Genomic DNA, 17,562 nt, shown 5'->3' on the forward strand with positions numbered 1-17,562 from the left:
ATTCTTTTTCCAATTTCAGCTTTGGCCTCCAGCATTTTCAGGTTTGGACTCCCGCATAACGTTATTTTCCCAGGTGCAGCACAAACGGCTGCACCGATCACTGCACAGCTGCACTGATCGGCTGCACCAATCGCTGCAGAGCTGCACTGATTGGCTGCACCGATCGCTGCATAGCTGCACCGATCGCTGCAGAGCTACACCGATCAGACTCGGTGACCTCGGACAAAGACCTTTTATAAGCACATCGGTTGAATCCCTGCTTGAGAGAATGCCAACCCATCCCCGCCATCATGGTCGTCTCTCCAACTCACAATCCCACGAGATATGCGGAAAGGACGACCCAAAACCAATTATCTTCTTTTTGATTAGTATATAAACATCATTAATAGTAAATAATGACCTCAGCCAAAGTTCAAACAACGTGAGTTTAATCTCTACATGAGATAATTCCACATCGCTACTTGGGCGGTGTATAAGCCAACAGATCACTGTCTCCATCGATCTTGCCAAGGCCGTAAAACACATCGGCTCAAAATCCTTTTAACTGTTGACTTGGTAGTTTTTACAATGAAGGAAACATTAACAATGTTGTTAAAAGTTTATTTTGTGATTAATTTGTGATTGGAGTTATGTTGTTTGGAATGAAAAAAGAGGGGAAGAGTCGGCAATGGAGAGAATGAGGGAAAGTGGTGCGGGGGGGGGGGGGGGGGGGTCAGTGAAAAGACAGAAAAGTGTATTCAGTCGTGTATAGTTTGTAATAACAATTTTCTTATTCAAACTATAAGGTTATCAAATCAACAAAGTTATAAAAGAAGCCCTGAGCACTTTTGATCCTTTTCTCGACCCGGAAATAAAGAGTTTACAAGGAAGGAGACCTCCAGGAAGGGGGCTTTCTCCCAAGCAACCACATTCCTGGATCTCGTCTCCAAAGCGAAAAAAAACACACAGTCGTGTGCTTAACACGTGATGCAGCTGGAGTAACAAGGCCTATTTTTACTATTTCTTTGCCCTATCACATTTTGACCCAAATTTTTATTATTTTCTCCATATTCTCATAATAAATGTTTGTTGAAAATTTGATGACAAAAGCTCAAATGGTAAAAAAAAAGGCTATGGCCTGGGGGGATGGACAGACACACACAGATTACAAAACGGATTACAAAACCCCATATCCTGCTGCGCTGGGGATGGGTTGACAACAAAAAATAAAATCCATTGTTATCACTACCTATAACTGTTAACATCTATAGAAAATTCTTATAAACAGTATTTTAACAGAAAAATAATGAACATATATCACTATTCCTTAAAATCAAAAGTTGCCATTTCTACATTGCTGATTCGATTAAATGTGATCATCTAAACATATTGTTATGAAAATTAGGGGTAAAGGAATATATAGATCCAGGTAGATCTGCATAGGTAGGTGCTCGACTGTCGTGATGGGGAATCTAGATGTAATAAGTTCTGTAGCCCGAATGTCGGAGTAAGCTTGTATCTGTGTCCCTGCAATGAGGGGGTGGGGCATGCTAATTAGTACAGGGATTATGGGTAAAATTCCCATGTGTGTCGTTCCCTCGGTGAGCATCCCAGTGTCCCTTATGGCAATACATCCCATAGACATTAGCTAGGCCCATTAGCGCACCACACATTAAATAATTCACCCGCCACCACAATGACTTTGGAAGAGCAGACGGAAGCGGCCGCGTACAACGCCGGCATGGGCATCAAACATCATGCAAGGCAAGCAATAGCCACGCCCAGGAGAATGTGTGATTGGTTGGGGTAAGAAGCTGGCCACTGATTGGTGGAAGGAAGTGGCACACTGATTGGCCACCGACCGTTGACACCTTGGCCAATCAGTGCGGAAGGCGAACATTCGGCCAATCAGTGCGGAAGGTGCAAAAACACATCTTAAAAGCAGGTCGCTGTTTGGAGGACAAGCGCCAGTGACACCAGAAGGCATGAAAGACCACAAAGAAATGAGGCACTGGTTGAGAGAGAGAAAGTGCTGACGTCACACCGCGAGTGACAAAATGACTCACTTGCGGGCATTTTGCTCTCTTCCCTGGGTTCTTTGCGGTCTGTTGGCTCTCTCTTCGCTGTCTCTGCTCTTCGCTTCTTTTCCCTTGTCCTCTTGCTCCTGATTGTCCCTTCGTGTTGGACCTGTTCCGCTGTGTGGACGTTTGAAGGACGGTGGAGAGACTAGCACTGACGATCATCCTCCCCTGTGTCGTGCTCCTGGTGCCTGTGTGCTGTGCTGTGTAGCGCGGGACGGACCGTGCAGAGTGGGGTATTCGTGCCAACGCCCGAGCCATTTCACGCCAACCGGAGCCGTGCTCAGACTGCACACTTGGGTCCCGAACACCGGAGCCTGGACGATTCCTGAAGGATGCTACATCTACAGACAGCTAAGCTCGCATTCACAAGTACATGACGAGACATTTATTTTATTCATTCTCCCTTTGTCTCGTATTTGAAATCTGTGTGGGGACGTCCCAATTTAGAATTAGTTTTTACCGTTGCGTTTCCTTTGTATCGGGTTCCGTGTAATAAATCGTTTCTTGTTGTACATTTTAACCCGTATTCCCGTTTGAGTTCATGTCCTACAGGATCGGAGCTGCCGGTGAGATCGCTACAGGTAAGAGCTCTCGCCGCTTCCTCTTCTTCCTTCTTCCTCCCGTGCTGCCTAGTCATAATCCGCAAATGATCGTCGCCTCGGAGTTAAAGCCCGTTCAGGCTATCCGCGATCCCACGGTCTTAACCGTGGGCATTCGCGCAACAATATTCATTAGTACTGTACTTTAGATTATGTAAATGTCCAATGGGATGGTGTCAGGTAGCGCACTTACCTCTGAGCTGTGTAGCCTGGATTCGATTATCGGCCCGACTGCCCAAATTGTCACATGAGAGCTTGGAAGGCACAGTGTTCCTTGGTATCCTGTGTGCCAGCATTAGTTTGTGGAAGTTAAAGATCCCACATTGTTTTTTGCGAATGGGTAGGCAAGCTATCACCAGCACAATGAACAAAATCCAAATTCCTGCATAAATTGGCTCCAGTGAAACGTCATGCCTGGCCAGCCTGTTCCTGAAAACACTTGGGTTAAAAACTCCACTATAGCCGACTCCACTAAATAAATCAACCTTCCTTAGCTCCACTAAGGAAGGTTGATTTATTTAATTGGGCTCATTAAAGGAGTAAATTCAGATTGTGTGTATTGATGTTTTGTTTGCACATTCCTGGAATTTTTCAGGAAAACGGACTTTTTGTTTGCATATTCGTGGAATTTTTCAGGAAAATTGATATTTTGTTTGCACATTCCTGGAACCCATAGGACTTCAGAAACGACAAGATCCATATAATTTATGAATAAACCATTGGAATTGACATCTTTGACATGACATCCATGGTCATTTATTGTTTGACAATTGGTGACTAGTTTTTCAGGGAAAGTTTTTTTCTAGTTTCTCATTTAATTTATATTTGGACTTGGCCTGTTCAATAAATTTATGGTCAAAATACATTGTCTTTTTTTTAACCTCCACCACCGAAGGAGGGCGGGGTTATGTTTTCTGAATTGTTTGTCTTTCTGTCTGTTTGTCTGTCTGTGAGCAGGATAACTCAAAAAGTTATGGACGACTTATGACAAAACTTGTTGGATGAGTTGGTTAGGTGACAAGAATAAGCCAATTCGATTTTGTTTCATGTCCGAATCCAGATCTGGCCTATCAGTGGGATGCGAAACGTAAACTGTTCAGCTTGGCGGAGGTATGCACTCTACCGAGTGTCGTCCTAGTTGTTGTTTTTTTACATTCATCAGTGGTTGGTCAAATTTATACAAGCCACGGATGTTTAACTTAAACTAATTGTTGATTTTTAAAATTATTATCCATGAAGCAATACAAGCAGATAAACCGAAATTCTCATCAAAAGGATATTTTAAAAAAAATTTCTGATATTTGTTGATTCAGGTGGATTTTTGCAGTTAATAAACAATGCCCGATGAGGTCACCGAGTCGGTTTCTCAAAAAGTTTCATTTGGCCCCAACCACACTGAAATGTGCAAAAAATAAAAAAATTAATTGTTAGAAGACACATCACCACTTATTAACGCCAAACTCATACAAATACTAATCCAGTTAATAAACAACACAAGGATTTCAAAATCCAACAGGTAAAACACAAAATTTCTCAGAGCTCGTGACTCACTTATTAAATTTGACATTGCCATCAAGTAGAGATGTGAGTTGTTGTGATATAGTGATGCGACGTGTGCTCCCAGCAGTGTTATATAGCTGTGCGAGCTGTTCCATAGAAAACAATATATTAGAAATGGAGAAAGCACTTGAAAGAGAAGTGATGTTTCATGCCGGTGCTCGGCTTTCTTGGGGGAGGATGGAGGGAGGCTTTAACCTTGACGTTTGTACTGTCCAGCTTCTTCATTGACATATTGTAACGTCAGTGGACTCACTATGCAAAAACTAAGGAACTTTGAGCACAGATGAACGTCTGTGAGTACAAAAAATGTGAATAGCAAAAGGGCGAAGAAAATAAAATAGGCTTTAAATTTAAGTTGCAGTCATAGTTGGTGGTCTAGGTGGGGTAAAATCAGACTCGGTGGTGGTCTAGGTGGGGTAAAATCAGACTCGGTGGTGGTCTAGGTGGGGTAAAATCAGACTCGGTGGTGGTCTAAGTGGGGTAAAATCAGACGCGGTGGTGGTCTAAGTGGGGTAAAATCAGACTCGGTGGTGGTCTAAGTGGGGTAAAATCAGACTCGGTGGTGGTCTAGGTGGGGTAAAATCAGACTCGGTGGTGGTCTAAGTGGGGTAAAATCAGACTCGGTGGTGGTCTAAGTGGGGTAAAATCAGACTCGGTGGTGGTCTAGGTGGGGTAAAATCAGACTCGGTGGTGGTCTAAGTGGGGTAAAATCAGACTCGGTGGTGGTCTAAGTGGGGTAAAATCAGACTCGGTGGTGGTCTAGGTGGGGTAAAATCAGACTCGGTGGTGGTCTAAGTGGGGTAAAATCAGACTCGGTGGTGGTCTAAGTGGGGTAAAATCAGACGCGGTGGTGGTCTAAGTGGGGTAAAATCAGACTCGGTGGTGGTCTAGGTGGGGTAAATTCAGACTCGGAGGTGGTCTAGGTGGGGTAAAATCAGACTCGGTGGTGGTCTAAGTGGGGTAAAATCAGACGCGGTGGTGGTCTAAGTGGGGTAAAATCAGACTCGGTGGTGGTCTAGGTGGGGTAAAATCAGACTCGGTGGTGGTCTAGGTGGGGTAAAATCAGACGCGGTGGTGGTCTAGGTGGGGTAAAATCAGACTCGGTGGTGGTCTAAGTGGGGTAAAATCAGACTCGGTGGTGGTCTAGGTGGGGTAAAATCAGACTCGGTGGTTAATGGTTGCAGCGACCGCTCCGAGTCTGGGAGGTTGGCGGTTGAAGTCCTGGCTGAGTCACACCAAAGACTTTTAAAATGCTATGTCCTGCTTCCTTGCTTCTCTGACTCTCAGCATTTAAAAGGATAGAGCACGGACAATACCCAATGGCTGGCATCCATGGGGAGGAGGAAATTCCGCCGAAGAAAATGCCCTGCTGAGTGCGGAGAGAAAAGCGGCGCCATTGTTATGATGTAGCAGCAGGTACCCAGAGTATCGGGAGAAAAGACGAGAAATAAGTGACAGCACTCCCCTCGAGCTCAGTGGCTGTGTTGTGTTTGTTTCCTCAGAGAGAGAGAGTGTGTGTCTGTGTCTGTGTGTGTGTGTGCGTGTGTGTGTGTGTGTGTGTGTGTGTGTGTGTGTGTGTGTGTGTGTGTGTGTGTGTGTGTGTATATATGGCAGGTGCATTACAACCTTTGGACCTTCTATAAAAAAAAACAAGTTCAACCAACGCAAATTTTCAATGACGAATAACTAACATCCATCTGTAGCTGTTTGATCCAATTGTGAAGAACCTTGAACGAATTGGATTTTCACACTTCGAGACGATATATGAAATTGGCTATTTATATACCAATAAAAGAGTTGATTAATTCAATAGTTGCTCTGATGTCAGGAGTCGAGCATTATAGGGTTTTGTGTTAATGCTGCGTGACGTGTTTTGACGATGTGTGATTCATTCTTCTTTGCAAGAATGGTAAAAAATATATAAAGAACATGCTCATTCAATACCCTTGGTTGCTGTTGCCAACCGACTCACCTTTACAAAGTTTCAATACTCCTTTTACCTTCACCACCAAAGGTTAATGGAGGTTAGTTTTTCACCCCTGTCTATCTGTCTGTTTGTTTGTGTGTTTGTCTGTGTGTTTGTCTGTATGTTTGTCTGTTTTGTTTGTCTGTGCGTTTGTCTGTTTAGTTTGTCTGTATGTTTGTCTGTTTTGTTTATCTGTTTTGTTTAACTGTTTTGTATAACTGTTTTGTTTGTCTGTTTTGTTTGTCTGTTTTGTTTGTCTGTTTTGTTTGTCTGTTTTGTATAACTGTTTTGTTTGTCTGTTTTGTTTGTCTGTTTTGTTTGTCTGTTTTGTATAACTGTTTTGTTTGTCTGTTTTGTTTGTCTGTTTTGTTTAACTGTTTTGTATAACTGTTTTGTTTGTCTGCAGAGTCAAGGCTCGTGTAAGAGCTAACACATTACACACGAAAATATGCATGGACCCATAAAACATACAATAAATAAAGGGAGCGGGATACAAGAGTGGGAGATAGAGGAAAACATAAAAGCACAACAATAGTAGTGAACAGGGACGTCGGTAGATCTGTGGAAAGGAGAGGGTCGGTGGGGACGGGACGGGGCAGGTGGGAGAGGGGGGTCGGGGGACCAGGGGAGGCAGGGGAGAGGGATGAATGGGTACACGACATACGATATAAAGCAAAATGCTTGTTTGTCTATTTTGTATAACTCTTTTGTATGTCTGTTGGTTTGTCTGTTTTGTTTGTCTATTCTGTTTGTCTGTTTTTTTGTCTGTTCGTTTGTCTGTTTTGTTTGTCTGTGCGTTTGTCTGTTTAGTTTGTCTGTTTGTTTAACTGTTTTGTTTAACTGTTTTGTTTGTCTGCTTTGTTTGTCTGTTTTGATTAACTGTTTTGTTTGTCCATTTTGTTTGTATGTTTCGTTTGTCTGTTTTGTTTAACTGTTTTGTTTGTCCATTTTGTTTGTTTCGTTTCGTTTGTCTGTTTTGGTTTGCTGTGTGTTTGGCTGTTTTGTTTGTCCATTTTGTTTGTATGTTTCGTTTGTCTGTTTTGTTTAACTGTTTTGTTTGTCCATTTTGTTTGTTTCGTTTCGTTTGTCTGTTTTGGTTTGCTGTGTGTTTGGCTGTTTTGTTTGTCCATTTTGTTTGTCTGTTTTGTTTTGTTATGTGTGTGACTGTTCTGTTTGTCTGTTTTGTTTTGTTATGTGTGTGACTGTTCTGTTTGTCTGTTTTGTTATGTGTGTGACTGCTCTGTTTGTCTGTTTTGTTTTGTTATGTGTGTGACTGTTCTGTTTGTCTGCTTTGTTTTGTTATGTGTGTGACTGTTCTGTTTGTCTGTTTTGTTTTGTTATGTGTGTGACTGCTCTGTTTGTCTGTTTTGTTTTGCTGTTTTGTTTGTCTGTTTTGTTTGTCTGTTTTATTTGTCCATTTTGTTTGTCTATTTTGTTTTGCTGTGCATTTGGCTGTTTTGTTTGTCCATTTTGTTTGTCTATTTTGTTTTGCTGTGCATTTGGCATTTTGCTTGTCTATTTTGTTTGTCTATTTTGTTACTCCCGCCAGGGAGTAATGCATTCGATCGTGTCCGTCCGTATGTCCATATGTGTGCGCGTGTGTGTGTTCGTGTGTTTGTGAACAAGATATCTGGAAAAGTTCTGAACGGATTTGGATGAAAGTTGGTGGGATGATTGCCCTCGGGATAAGGAAGAAATGATTAGTTTTTGGTGAAGCTCAGGATATTATTCCCGACCCAGGAATTTTTTGAAGGATTTTTTACCATTGGAAGATCGGGCTCATTTTTTTAAACATTATCTTCTATATATTCTATATTTAACATTGTGATATGAAAATAGTTTTCATATTTGTTGTAAATGTAGTTTAAACTCGTGGTTATGTGTTAGAGCGGTGTATGTTTTAGCAGTGTCGTCTTCAATGTTCATTTTTTTTTCTTCTAATAAAGACATATTCTGTCATTTTAAAACCACCAAAGTGTGTATTCGGTTTCCCCGTTTCATAAAATGTATCGTTTGATACGTATAATGCTTTAAAACTGTTTTATTTTTTGCTTGTTTTTTTTTTTTTTTTACCTCAGAAGAGATATCAACATTTACCTTAGCGAATGTCAATCGCGGTGTCAGTATTTGATGAACTTATAAAGACTTAGGCGAGTTATAAGTGTGGCCAGCATGTGCACGGGATTCTTCCCAGAAGAATGAGTGGTCGCATTAGCTTGTACGGCTTAAAATGAGCGAGTTTTGTTTTCACGTTTGGGCCAGTTTTACATGTTGTATCCCTAAGGAATGAAACGAACGTTTTCCTGGCTTACAATTTTATTTGAAGTCACACACGCCTCAAAATACACTCACTTATGTAGAATTGAACGCTGAATCCGAAAATGTAAGTGAAATTGCCTTGTTTTTTTTAACATTATCTTCTATATATTCTATATATATGTATGTCTGTGCAGTGTCTGTCTTGTGTTGTCTTGTCTTGTGTTGTCACTGAACTACTCCCTCAAACTTTTGTGAAATCGTACTATTCCAACTTGACCCACGGCGGGAGTATGCGCTCTACCGAGTGGCGTTCTAGTTTATTTATTTTGTAACTCTATAACAACCACATGTTCAAACAAAAGTATAGTTCGGACTCAGTTTCCTGTGACCTCGTTACCAAATACTTCTGTTTCATTTTCTTTTGTTTTCTTTTGATTCCGGATTCTCATCCAATATTTTTTTTACGGATTCGTCACAATTGGGAGACGGGGCCAAAGTGCTATCTTTATAGCATGATATCTCAAACAGGTGTTGACGAGTTATGATAAAACTTGGTGGATGACTGTAATTGACAAGAACAAGCCGATGAGATTTTGCTTCAGGCCTGGATCCAGATCGAGCCTATCAGTGGCATACAAAACGTAAACCGTTCAAACCGTGAAGTACCTGGCGGAGGTAGGTATGCGATCTACTGAGTGTGGTTCTAGGTTTGCTGTTGCTTTGCGGGTGAATTAGTCTGATTTATTTTTTGATCTTGTACACTCTGAAATATCTGAATATCTTTCGATGCTGATATGAAACAAAACAATGCTTCAGTGTATTTAATCATCATTTCAGATGAATTCTACCAAACAATGCTGCCCCTCGTGTACCCTATTATGGCAATTTAAAACTCTAACATACTCATACAACACTTTACTGTTTGCCTAATGATCTGCAATGTTTTGGTGCAGTGACAGATTTATTGGATGACCTCGATGGAGAGCAAGAATGACCACAACCTGCGAGACAAAATCTATATTTTTCGCTTCCTCCGTCCAATCAACTCCTCTTGATTAGACCATACTGGAACCTCCTTTGGAGGCCATTTTTTGTGTGTTTGTTGTCTTGAAGTGTTTCAAGGATAAATGGCCTCGAAAGGTGGTTCAATGATCGCACTTCTCTGCATATCTCACTGACCTAATTTCACACATATTACTGAATTCCTCCTTATAAAACTTTGTTGAATCTATTGCACTTTCTTCAGCAATGGCAAATCTGCCAATCTCGCGTTTTCGATGTGAAGCTCATGCATTTAATGCTTTTTTCATCTAAATGCTATAACTCCCAGATCCTGGTTTCGCAATTTTTGCAACCTCACTCATTTGGTTTGCTCGGGATTGACAGCTCTGCAGATGCATATAAGAATCATTAGACAATGGCCAGGTTACTGTATGTACATGACAATCATCGACTTAAGTTTCACGCATGGTCTTAACCAGAATATCATGCATCAGTATAAAATTGACGTCATCTTTTTGAGTATTTCTATTTTTTGGCTTTTGATGATGCAGGTGAAACAATTGGACGATTTGCTGAATCTGGACATGGTTTTGACGATGGCTCCGTGGAAGGATGTGGTGCTACCTCCTTGGACCGAGGCCTACTGGTGCGCGCTTCTCGCCTCCTGCTTTCTGCTGTCACTCGAGTGTTGCTTCTGGCCGACCGTGTTGTCGTGAAGCATGTTGTTTCATCCAGACACAAGGTCAGTTTCTTGTTTCAAACTACCTTTTATAACACTTCAGTCACTTATGTGAATTGGCTACAACAAACGTCTACCAGCATGTAACTCATTTGTGGCACACTCAACTACTCAGAGAACTTAAACTACCATATAAAACACAATGTGAGTGTGTGTTTGTACAGATGTCTGACCCCTTCTTAAGGGTAGGCTTTGAAGAATAATATTTTTTTTACACGAATGTGTTTTCCACTGCGGTCTATTTTTGATAAAACAAACTCGAAAAACATTTTCCATAAAAGAGTAATTATGTCTCTTCTATTGGAATTGTAGACGGTGGCTTGCAAACCGAGCCTCAAGGGCGGTGTACAGAAGCGTTTTTTAATAATAACAATAAATACAAGGTGCAAGGAGGTGAAATTCACTGCACATGATGTGCAACACACGCAGAGTAAAACGAGTGTTTTTTTGCATCTGTATGATGACATGTAAGCACACCTGACACTAGGCCAAGGCTTCAGACTTTGGCACGCTCACAAGGCTGCACCGTCGATTAAACTGTTCCAGCCCGTCATTTTCGATGGACTTTTCACTATTATTTAATATTAATTGTTTTTTACTTAATCTAAACTTTAGCCATAACCAACATTTGACTGACTTAAGTGTGTGTGTGTGTGTGTGTGTGTGTGTGTGTGTGTGTGTGTGCCTGCACACACTTGCCACAGCACCTATGTATTATGAACAAAAAACCACAAACGAGACCAAGCATTTCTTGGTGTTTCAAGATTTCATAGTTTATGTTGTCATTTTCCACAGAATTAAATGAAGGTTTTAGATCAAATGCCTGAATTAATATCACATTCCACAGTCTGCCTCAACAGCTCTGATCTCCACATTCATGTAGTGGTGTAATGTACGTGTTCGATTGACTCCAAGAGAGCGCATCCAAGACTAGCGGCATTGCCACTTTGTTCCAATAACACCTGGGCCATCCATGCGTGGAAGGTAAAAGAGTAGGAATCAGGTTATAAGAACTCCCTTCTTCCCATAGAAAAAGCAAAGGAATACCAACGATTTGATGGAGAGGTTTAATTGAATAATATGCACTGGAGTACAATGGCCCCAATTTGCTGGGAATCGGGGGAAAAAATGGAGCATTCATGAGGGAGGGACATGTTCTGCAATGGACTGAGAATTTGTCAAACCAATTTATGTCAAATGGACACATAATCCACGTAGGAAAACATTTAATGTTTCTGTAGTCACCTCTGGGTGCGTCATCTTAGACATTTATTCCCTTATTTTTCAATGTTAGCTGTTTGAATCCTTATTCTGGGCATACAATATATTGAGCGATTTCATTGAGATTGTGTCACCTTGTCTGACACCAACATACATTTGCAAGAATGGCGAGTGTGACAACATTCTCAATATGACATTTCTCAATCTGAAAAATGGATTTCAACCCCCAGCTGCTCTCAAAATACTGACATGGGGAGTGCTCAGGATTAGAGCAAAGTAATAATCTCTCGGTTTGATTCTGCTCTCAATGGACGGTGAATCTACATAGACGTATGAGTAACCAACAGCCTTTTCAGTAAAGAGAAGCTCTCTGAAAAGACTTTCTGCTCACCCTCACTCCTTCATTACTCTTTACTCCCGCCTCTGGAACAAACCCCCTCACTCTCTTCAATCCCACTTCTCCCTCCAGGTCTTTAAAACAGCTGCTCACCACCATCTCTTATCTTCTCACATCCAAAACCTTGATCTTTTCTACCCCCGTGAATTCATCCCCAGATCCACTTTTTTTGAAATACCGACTTCTTTCCTGGAAGTCCTAGCAATGTCCATGTGTTGTTTTTTTAAAACTCTCCCACCACCCACCCCCCTTCCCATGCCTCCACCCCCCAAGCCCTCTCCCTCCCACAGATCTCCCGATGTCACTGTTCTCTACTGTTGTACTTGAATGCTTTCCTCTCTCTCCCCATATTGTCTACCGCTGCCTTTATTATATTGTTATGTCTGGGGGTAGAGCAAAATCTAGACCCAGGTAGATCTGAATAGGTAACATGCTTCGACTGTCGCGATAGCGAATCTACCTGTAATAAGTTATATGTTAGTCCGGTTTGTCGGGTTAAGATGTCTGCTTGTGAACATACCAGGATGTTCGAGTGTTAGATAGTGTAGGGATTAAAGATAAACCCCAGTGTGTCACACCTGGTAATCAAACCTTTGTCCCTTATGGCAATGCACTCATTTAAACACTTAGACAGGCCCTTAGTACAATATTAAATAATTCCCTTCCCTGACAAGGACTTCGGAAGAGAACAGGCAAGAGGCCAGTTCAGGGCACCGCCACATGGGCCGCAGCCAGCTACATCTCCGGCAGGCCTAGCCACATCGAATAGCATGAGCTATGGCCACGCTACAGGCCTATGATTCGGTGGAGGGCACTGATTGGGTGGCACGCTAAGGCTGACGTCACCGCCGCAAGGTTATATGAGGGCGCGCCGAACGACATTTGCAGTCTTGCACATCCGGCTCTTCTTGCTTGCGCAGCACGTCTCTCTTGCAGTTCGAACTCTATTGTGCAGCACGTCCCTCCCTGGCTGTCTTGTGCTCTATGCGCTTTTCCTCTTGGTCTTGAGAGGTCCTGGTGGTCTTGGCTCGCCATCTGCGTGGTGCTTGGAGCAGTGCTTTCGGAGCAAGGGACCTCGTGGTGTGCGATCGATTGGAACTTGGAGCGAGGCCTGGTGGCGCGCGAGCGGGGCCGAACGGAGTCGTGTTTGGACGGCAGACAATACAAGACGACAGACGAGACAAGGCTGCACCCACACCCCACATTTACAAGTACACGACGTTTCCTTTTATTAATTCATCTTCCCTTGTTCGTTACTGAAGTGAGTTGTGGGGACGTCCCAATTTAGAACTTTTATTTAATATCGCGTTTCCCTGTCCCTACCTTTGCAAATAAACCCTTGTATTATTTTCCGTTCCCTGCAAATCTTGTGCCATTTGAGTTTGTTCGCCTTCCACAGTTGCACGCTCCCGCTTCTTCCTCTTCCCTTCTGCTCTTCCCGCGTTTGATAGTAAAGTCCGTATTGATCGTCGCCTCCGTTAAAGCTGTTATGGTCTTCCGCGGTCCCTGGTATTAACCGGAGGGATTCGCACGACAATATGTTTTGTGTGTCCATTTGTTTTTATGTGATTAATGTTAGCTCTTACACTAGCCTTGATCTTGTATACAAAAAACAAACAAAAAACAAAACAAAAAACAAACTTCATTAAGAATGAAGATAAGTCAAAAATATTAAACGACGTGTCATTGGGCTGAGAGAAATAATAAGATGAAAAATGTGAAAATTATTGCAGTTAAAATGGTTGCATGCTCTCCGCAAGGGGAAAAGAGGAGGAATGTGGTTGTGGTGTTCAGGTGATGGCTGGAAAAAAAAACTCCCAGTTGGCTGGAAAAAGGGATCCAGTCCCAGGTTCCTTTGAACCAGGCGTCATCTGCTTTGTCAGAGAAACTTTCTTCAAAATCAGAGGATTTTGGTTCCGGGAATTGTCTGAATTAGTGGTTTTGTTAATATTGCTAATTTTTATTAGACCGTCCCCCCCCCCCCCCCCCCATGAGGCGAGGTTCTACAATCACGTGTGTGTGCGTGCATTTGAGTGCGTGCAGGTGCATGTGTGTGTGTGTGCATGTGTGTGTGCATGCATGTGTGTGCGTGTGTGTGCATGCATGTGTGTGTGTGCATGTGCGTGCATGCATGTGTGTGTGTGTGTGTGTGTGTGTTACGTGCTCCTCCCCAACCCCCTGGTCATGGTGTACCTCTGAGTCCCGAGAGGAGTCACCGCAGAAAAATGTGTTATTCTGTATATCAAAGATCAATGGTGAAGTCACACCAATTGTTACCAACCAACAAATATTGTATTAAGATCACACAAGAATAACAACACAAAAACAATAGTAATCAATTGTACAACAAATAGTATATCATTCCTATGATGGTACCATCAAGTTCGTACAATATAACTCACTGTGCTCTAAGTGAGTGAACCAAGAACATTCCCAATGTCTCTTTCCCTGCTTCAAACCAAAGTTGATTCCGGTTTCAAGCCGAAGTCGATCCCGGCTTCAAGCCAAAGTCGATCCGCTCCAGCGATCGTCAGAACGATGTCTAATCGAGACCAGAATCCCGTTCGGATGATGGTCACAGCCACGTGGCCAAAGCTGCACCACGGCGCCCTCAAGGCGACTGGGAAATCCAAAGGCGCCCTCCAGGCGACTGTGAAATCACACCCTCGGGTATGGATGTTTCACGGCTCACAGTCGGCGAGCCTCAGATTTACCTTCAAAATCCACGTTGCACACGTACACACCAGATAATCGTCTGAATGCGGTGAGAATGGCTGAAGCGAAGCAAAGAAACCTTGCTCGATGCACAAAGCGCGCAAGTCAAAATGGCCAACGGCCTGTACTCGAGACGTAACGGCAGTCCAATGATTCTCTTCGGAATCGACCGCAAAACCTAACACGCAGGTTGATCTGTCACAGCGATAACAACTCTGTCGCAGGAATCCCTTTCCTGGGAAACCCAAAGTTCACTCGTGAGTCTTGCTCGCCAACGTTCGCTCCAGACCGCAAGTAGCTCGGCTCCTTCTTGTCCGACTCACTCGCTCCACCTTCTTTTCCTCTTCTTCCTCTTCGTCATCGTCCGGTTCCTGTTTCATTTAAAACATTGACTTTTTATGTTTTGAAAATAGTAATATCTATTTCCCTTAAACGACAACAATAATAGTACATGGAATCAAAAATGTTTACAGTGGATGAAAACCACAACAGAAGTGACGAACCCGTAACAATGTGTGTGTGCGTGTGTGTGTGTGTGTGTGTGTGTGTTTGTGTGTGTGTGTGTGTGTGTGCGCGCATGCATGTGTGTGTGTGCATGTATGTGTGCGTGTGTGCATGCATGTGTGCATGCGTGCGTGTGTGTGCATGCATCTGCGTGTGTGCACGTGCGTGTGTGTGTGCGTGTGTGTGTGCGTGTGTGTGTGCGTGCGTGTGTGTGTGTGCACGTGCGTGTGTGTGCGTGCATGCGTGTGCACGTGCGTGTGTGTGCGTGCATGCGTGTGTGCATGCGTGCATGTGTGTGCGTGCATCTGCGTGTGTGTGCGTGCATCTGTGTGTGTGTGTGTGTGTGTGCATGTATGTGTATGTACGTCCAGGCCATAACCTTTTTTTACCATTGGAGCTTTTGTCATCAAATTTTCGACAAATTTTTATTGACAATTTGGAAAAAATAATGAATGATTGTGTCAAAATGTGAAAGGGCTAAGTTATAGTGACTATATAGCCCTTATTAGTTCCGTCACAGCGCGTCAAGGACGAGGCATCCCTTTGTGTAATCGCTTCTGTGTTTATTTATTTACCATTGAGCTTCAGTGTATCTGTACAGGAATTAACTTTCGTTTGATTTTTTACCAATTTAGCTTTTGTCATGAAATCTTCAACAAATCTTTATTATGAGAATATGGAGAACATCAATTAATATGATGTACAATTTTTTTTCACTGTCGTTTTCGTCGAGTTTATTTCGAGTACAACTCGGATGCGGACAGGCTTTACATTTTGATGCTTTCTAGTGACGTCATCTCATGTCGATTGTCAAAGAGATGAACTTATAAAATTGGTTGTTATCGTCTGTCCATCCGTCCGTCTGTCCGGTCATCCATTAACCTTTTGCTATTTTTGATACTCCTCCCTTATCACCTGGCTGATTGTTCTGAAACTTGACACATGGATACAAGACAGTAGACCTGGAGGGGGGGGGGGGGGGGGGGTCAAAGACAAGGGGGTTACCTACAAGGGGGTTTTTGTATGTCTGTTTGTTTGTCTGTCTGTTTGTTTGTCTGCACAGAATAAATATGCTTTTCTTTGCAACAGTTTGTCCGATTGACTGGAAATTTTCACCAAAGGTGCAACTCCACCTGTATATTTTTTTGTGACAATTATGGTGTCATCGGTCACGTGGTATGGGCGCCATCTTGGAAAACCCAAAAACTTTGCACCTCCATATCTCCAAAAGCACTGCACAGAACAAATTGAGACATGTCTCATTGTAAAGACCTCTCCATGCAAAATAACATATGCGAATGATGATGTCATCGGTTCCTCCTTTATGACGTCATAATTCGACAAGTAAAAAACTTCATCCGATCAAGGTGAAATTTATTGAGCGTCATCTAAGGGATAAATTGGTGGAGAAAATAATAATGATGACGTCATCGGTCACGTGGTTCGGCCGCCATATTTGTTTTAACACAAAAGCCTTAAAAACCACTGTAAACACATCCTGGCGAGGGTTTGCAATCTGACTGCTTTTTCTAGTTTTGTGGATGTCATACATTTCCACATCTCTTTGATAGCCTCATTACCTCCAACACCGAAGGTGGGCAGAGGTTCTGTTTTCACCCGTGTCTGTTTGTGTTTTTGTCCCCCGTCGCACCGCGGAGCGAAAGGGGGACTATGGTTTTCCTGTGCGTCCATGCGTCCGTGCGTGCATGCGTGTGTGCGTGCGTTGAACATTGTGAGCGGAATATCTTGAAAAATAAATGAACTACTAACTTCTAATCCGGTGTGTGGGTGTATCTAGGCATAAGGAAGAACGCTATTGAAACTTGGGTCGCCACGTCAAAATCCAAGATGGCCGCCGCCATGTATGTCTGAACCTTGTGAGTGGAATATCCTGAAAAATAAGCGAAGTACCAACTTCTAATCTGGTGTGTGGGTGTATCTAGGCATAAGGAAGAAGGCTATTAAAAATTGGGTCGCCACGTCAAAATCCAAGATGGCCGCCACCATATATGTCTGAACCTTGTGAGCGGAATATCTTGTAAAACAAGTGTTACGCCTCGGTCCCCCGTCGGGGAAGTGATGTGAGTTGACAAAGTGGAAGACGCAGAAAACATGCTATGATATGATATTTCGCTCACAAGGTTCAGGCGTACATTGAGGCGGCCATTTTGGATTTTGACGTGTCGACCCAATTTTCAAGAGCGTTCTTCCTTATGCCTAGATACACCCACACACCAGATTAGAAGTTGGTACTTCGCTTATTTTTCAAGTTATTCTGCTAAGGTTCAGACATACATGGCGGCGGCCATCTTGGATTTTGACGTGGCGAACCAATTTTCAATAGCGTTCTTCCTTGTGCCTAGACCCAAAGACCAGATTAGAAGTTGGTACTTCGCTTATTTTTCAAGATATTTTGCTCACATGTTTCAGACATATATATGGTGGCGGCCATCTTGGATTTGGACGTGGCGACCCAATTTTCAATAGCCTTCTTCCTTATGCCGAGATACACCCACACACCAAATTAGAAGTTGGGACTT

The 17,562-nt window shown here is 42.8% G+C and overlaps 1 protein-coding gene across 1 annotated transcript in view; it reads left to right on the forward strand.

The window, feature by feature from the left end:
- The window catches only part of CTNNAL1 (catenin alpha like 1), a 673,107-nt gene that overhangs the window by 342,401 nt on the left and 313,144 nt on the right, over positions 1–17,562 (forward strand). Inside the window, exon 3 of the mRNA XM_068123645.2 lies at positions 9,998–10,188. Coding sequence (XP_067979746.2) covers positions 9,998–10,188 — 191 coding nt within the window. The remainder of the gene's footprint in view (positions 1–9,997; positions 10,189–17,562) is intronic.

This window comes from Myxine glutinosa, chromosome 7 (assembly GCF_964187855.1).
Source record: "Myxine glutinosa chromosome 7, kmMyxGlut1.1, whole genome shotgun sequence".
Taxonomy (NCBI): Eukaryota; Metazoa; Chordata; class Myxini; order Myxiniformes; family Myxinidae; genus Myxine; species Myxine glutinosa.